This window comes from Amborella trichopoda, chromosome 3 (assembly GCF_054954075.1).
Source record: "Amborella trichopoda isolate Santa Cruz 75 chromosome 3, AtrichopodaSantaCruz75HAP2 v2.0, whole genome shotgun sequence".
NCBI lineage: Eukaryota > Viridiplantae > Streptophyta > Magnoliopsida > Amborellales > Amborellaceae > Amborella > Amborella trichopoda.
The window spans coordinates 26344809-26350308 of NC_142338.1; the positions used below are offsets into that span (position 1 = coordinate 26344809).

The 5500-nt window shown below is 36.2% G+C and overlaps 1 protein-coding gene across 1 annotated transcript; it reads left to right on the forward strand.

The window, feature by feature from the left end:
* Positions 1-1461: 1461 nt before the first annotated feature.
* On the forward strand, positions 1462-3546 carry LOC18437333 (protein HYPER-SENSITIVITY-RELATED 4). Its single transcript, XM_006847543.4, has 2 exons — positions 1462-1586; positions 1786-3546. The coding sequence occupies exon 2, from the start codon at positions 1820-1822 to the stop codon at positions 3212-3214; it is 1395 nt and encodes a 464-aa protein (XP_006847606.1). The 5' UTR covers positions 1462-1586; positions 1786-1819; the 3' UTR covers positions 3215-3546.
* The last annotated feature ends 1954 nt before the right edge of the window (positions 3547-5500 follow it).

Below are 5500 nucleotides of genomic sequence, written 5' to 3' on the forward strand. Positions count from 1 at the left end.
ACACTTCTAAAAAACCATTTTTGTAGCATTTGTATCCAAAAATTGCACATACCCACACTTCATCCCAATTGTCCATTTTCAAAAAAATAAAATTTAATTTTCATCATAGATGTGGTTAAAATGAGTCATCTTCAACATTGAATCTAGACCGTCCATTTTATGAATTTCAAGATCTAGGCCTTTATGAACTCAAAACCAATTTTTTTTATTTTTCAACATTGTTCATCTAATGATGACAAAGCTATCCAAAATTTTTGAAAAGAGATAAATCATTCTAAGGCCTAGATCTAAGAACCTTAACAAAATGGACAGCTTAAGTCGATTGAGCTAAAATAACACTTCTAGGTTGAGGGAAAGAAAGCACATACAGACTCCTTAAACATTGATGTGAACCATTCATTTTTTTAAAGTTATAAAATGAATGAATGATTCAAATTGTATCCAGAATTTCATAAACATTCAAGCCGGTTATCAATTACATTTACACATGACTTCTTAAATATTCCAGCAAGTTATCAAACACAATTACTAACAATTCTATGAAGATAGAATTGTACCTCCCTGGAAATAAAAACTTCGAATTTGTAGAGAATGTTTTCATTCCTGGAATCAAACATGCCTGAAAGGGTCGGTTTGATTTTGAATCCTCGTACCACCCAGATTCAAGGTAAGAGGACTATGGAGTGGTATGATGTTTTTGAAACAAACAAACTAACTGTAGGGTAGTCAGATGTTTCAAACATCAAATCGACCTAGAATTGAGCTTTGGCCTCCGAGATAGCCCTAGATTTCAAGAAAATAAAAAAAAATAGTGTAAAAAACCAGTCGGTTGTTTGCAACATAGGATTGGGGTAAAAAAATAAATAAAAGTACGGAAAGGTAAGACCTTTGCATAAATTTCTTTTAAAAATTGAAGCATTAAATAATCTTTGTAAAGTTTCCTTATTTTTCCTATTAGAAATGACAATCTTTACGTGTACCGTGTTTAGTTGGGGACCCCTCAAATGATTTCCCAAAGAAAATCGACCATTTTGGAGCAAAGTAGTTTCTTTAAATTTTCTTTGTCAATTCAGAGCGCCACAATTTTCAAACCTTATGACCCACCAAATGGTTAGGTTTTGCATATGGACTTTGTATCTTCTTCCTTTAAAAGAGTGGAAAATAATTGACTTATTTTGTAGACCATCATATCCATAGAGCCCTCTTCTCCCCTATGATTTAACTTATCTTCAGTAAATAAATAAATTCTCAAATTCGTGAGGCTTAGGGGCAGAGTTAGGACTGTTACTAGTCAATTGTAATAGTTCAAATATTGTTTCCCCTCTATCAATGCCCTTGTGGAAAATTGCGATGAAGACTTTGAATCTAAAGTCTAGGCATTTTTTGAAGTCATGGCAAGAGTCTTTGCTCCATTCTTCACGATGCCTTGTAGAACCCGTTAAGCTCGCACCTCATAAAACCCAATGAATCAATCATAGTTAGGCATCACAACTCGATTAGGGAACACTTCATTTGGGAATTGCCATTGCTTTCTTCATTGGTATTGCAACTTTCACTGTTTCCTAGCAAAAGTCTCCACTACTAAGGTGAAGTTCTCATTACCGCTATTTTCCTCCACTTTCATTTGAAATTCGCAATACTGCTTTCTAGTATCAACTGTAATAAACCTCGGATTTCCTGGAAAATCTGTAGTGTCCCTTAATTTGTTCTTCCTTGTTGGGCCTAAGACTACTTCTCAAAAGTAAGAAATCTCACCTCTTTACAGCTACCTTCAATTTTTTGCAGTCTGGTCGTTCTCTCCGGAGAGAACCGTTTGGCCATGTCATCGGCGAAAGCTATTCTATCCATGATCGCTTCAACAGCTGCCTCTGCAATGCTCATGCGTACAATAATCAGGGATTACCTCCCCCCTGAAATCCACAACTATATATCCTCAAGGATACATTGGCTCAGTAAACGTTTCTCATCACAATTGTCCATGGTCATTGAAGACTATGAGGGCTTTGAGATCAACAAGATCTATAAAGCTGTTGAAATCTACTTGGGCAACAAAGTCTCACCAACGGTCAAGAGGCTAAGGGTTGCAAAATCAGAGAAAGAGAAGGGCTTCAAAGTCACTATTGAAAGGAATGAGGAACTCGTAGACACCTTCGAATGTGTCGAGTTCAAATGGAGGCTATTTTGCTATGAAACCCCACGTATGGTCACTGATCATGAGAGAATGATTCCCATGAAAGAAACCAGGTTCTTTGAGCTTACCTTTCATAAGAAGCACAAAGACATGGTTTTGGACTCCTACTTCCCTCATATCATGGGCCATGTCAAGGCCATAAAACAAGAGAAGAGCCTGGTGAAGCTCCACACCCTGAACCATGAAATCCACTTTAGTAACACTAGAGAAATATGGCGCCATGTGATTTTCAACCACCCAGCAACATTTGATACCCTTGCCCTCGATGCGTCTCTAAAGGAGGAAATCATGCTTGATCTTCAGAGGTTCTCAAAGAGAAAGGACTTCTATAGGAGAGTCGGTAAGGCATGGAAACGTGGATACTTGCTCTATGGCCCTCCAGGCACTGGAAAGTCTAGCCTAATAGCCGCTATGGCCAACTTCCTGAACTTTGACATTTATGACCTTGAACTTTCTTCTCTTCGATCTGATTCTGATTTCCGAAAGCTCATCATTACCACCACTAACCGATCAATCTTGGTGGTTGAGGATATTGATCGCACGGTGGACCTAAAGGAGAGAGAGAAACCCATGGTCCAATATCCCATGCAAAGAGAGAATGGGGGGGTGACTCTATCAGGGCTGCTCAATTTTGTTGATGGATTGTGGTCAAGTTGTGGGGACGAAAGGATAATCGTGTTCACAACAAATAACAAGGAGAAGCTTGATCCGGCATTACTCCGGCCAGGCAGGATGGACAAGCACATACACTTGGGGTATTGCAACTTCTTTAGCTTCAAGAAACTATTTTCAAATTACCATTTAGTGGATGATCACCCCTTGTTTGAAGAGGTTAGAGAATTGATTGAGGAGGTGGAGGTAACCCCAGCTGAGGTAGCTGAACAACTTATGAGAAGTGATGATGTTTGTGTTGTACTCCAAAGCCTAATTGAGGCCATGAAGAGGAAGAGAGAAGAGATGACTCAAAGTAAGCAAATCATTGAAGAAAATGGAGAGGGAGGCGTCTTTCTAGAGGAACAGTAGGGAGAGGAGCCAAAGTAGAGAACTCAAAGAAGAAAATGGAGAAAAGAGATGACTGCTTTCTAGATTCAAGGTCCATTATTTTTCTCTTTTCATGACTAGGAAAGTTTGCTACAAGAGTTCCACAAGCCCCATCACAAAGAGTATCACAAAGAATATTACTGAGTTGAATACTTCTAGCTCCTCTAGTTCTAGTGACAGCCATATGTTTTGGGTCCTCCAAGAAGAATTCTTTTATGATCCAAATTGACTCAAGGCATTTAATATCCTTTTTTCAATATATAATAATTGTCCCTTTCTCATAGCATAAGAAATTTTAGCTTCTCTTCGAAAAATAATTGACACAGTTGAAAATTTTAATTTACCAGAAACAACAACAGGCAAAACCACTATGTTTTAGAGAGAGAAATAAAAAAATTGAGAAGAGCTCGGTAAGAACAAATCACAATGTGGGAGTCTAAGTCCACCATGCACCACTAGAGCACAGAAAAAAGAAACCCACAAAATGGGCTCTCAATCTCTCTCTCTTTCTACATAATAACTTTATTTTATTCCTTAAAATAACCACCACACACATTATAACTTTTTTTTTTAACACTTTACAACTTGCTTTTGACAGCTCCCTACAAAAAGAAAAGTCTACCATTTCAACGTTAATCCTAATGGTTGGTTTCTATCTCATGTGACTCTCAAGAGATAACTCCTAATATATCTCCCTACTAAATAATCAATATGATAACTAACCAAAACAAACCTATTGTTAGATTATTTCTATCCACATCCTAACCTAAAAGATAAAGAAAAATTGTTTCATGCTGGTTGGACCGCATTTTTATAATATACGGTCCACAGGTATAAAGCATCAATCTTAAAGATGGATGCAAATAAGTGGTTCATCTAAAAATAATTATAACTAACAGTGCAAATGTTTTCTTAATATAATTATTATTTTTAGTTTAAAGAAAAACAAATTTCATATTCATGATCTTCATGTTAAAGATTATATATTCTCTAAAAATTAAGATCAAATTATATTTAAAAAATATTTATTGCCGAGCCTACATTTCTAAAATATGCAGGCTGGCCGCATAGAAAACGTGTCCAAAGACAAAACCCCATCTAATAGAAACCCTCCACTCTAAATAAATAACCATATACCCACCTTATCTTAGGAAACAAAGCTCTAAAATGCGATCTAAATATTTTCTCCAAAGATTTCCTTAAATGGACTGTAAAGAAATAACGACTTATCATAGTCCAGATTGACTTTATCGAACAAAAAGTTGTCTTTCCATAAAAAATAAACGGACTTAAGCAAACTCTAAAGAATAAAGAAAAAACAAGTCACAAAGAAATTTAAATAAAGACGAAGCCTTGGCTAGAAGTAAAAATAAATAAAATAAACATGATAACTCTTCGCTAATTTTTCTTCTTGCAATTGCGATATGACAACTCCAAAAAAATATGATGCGATAATTTCGACTGCATCATTCTCCCATGGTTGGAAAAAACTCGTCATCGAGTTTTAAAATGATCTAAAATGAAATTTGAATTAGTCCTGCAACTTTATTCGACTCAAATATTGTAAACATGATCACGTGTCTTGTGGGTTACTATATTAATCAAAACACAATGATTGTGCGTTGAAAGTGATAAACCCTTGAGGAATGGGTCATTGTATAGCCATAGAAGTTGTTGATGCTCAGCTCTAAAACATACTAAGGGAGCATCTTCGAGATGAGCACTTTCGATGACTGAATTAACTTCACTTATCGATTCTCCTTTGAGGCCATCCACCTTTTTTTCTTTGTGAAGAGTCTCCATGGGCTCGATCTCCTTTGGGTTTGGGTCGATGTCTTTCTTATCCATCTCTCCATTGATGAGAAAGTTAAATATCCTTGCTTCTTCAAAGTCAAATTTTCTCCTTTCTTCTTGTTTTTCATCAAATATAACACTTTCATAAAAAATAGAGTCCTATATGACATCAATGAATGATAATTCCAATTGAAGATCTAAACCTACTTGCTCTTCATCTTTAACTGGACCTTCATCAAACTTAGATAGATCACTCTCCCGACTATGAGACTTCTGACGCAGAATGTGCATACAGAACGGGTTCTCGAAAGCAGCTTCTAACTCACTACCATCATCATAGTGTGTCGGTTCTGAAAGAAAGACTAATGTGATCTTGTCGGGGAATATAGTTATTTTTATTTCTTCTTTTCACCTTTTTTTTTTTCTTTTCTTTTAGCAAAGATCACTTACAGTAGTCTTATTACAATAACTCTT

Coding starts and splice junctions, on each gene's coding strand:
- LOC18437333 (XM_006847543.4), top strand. CDS start 1,820: ATGTCATCGGCGAAAGCTATTCTATCCATGATCGCTTCAACAGCTGCC.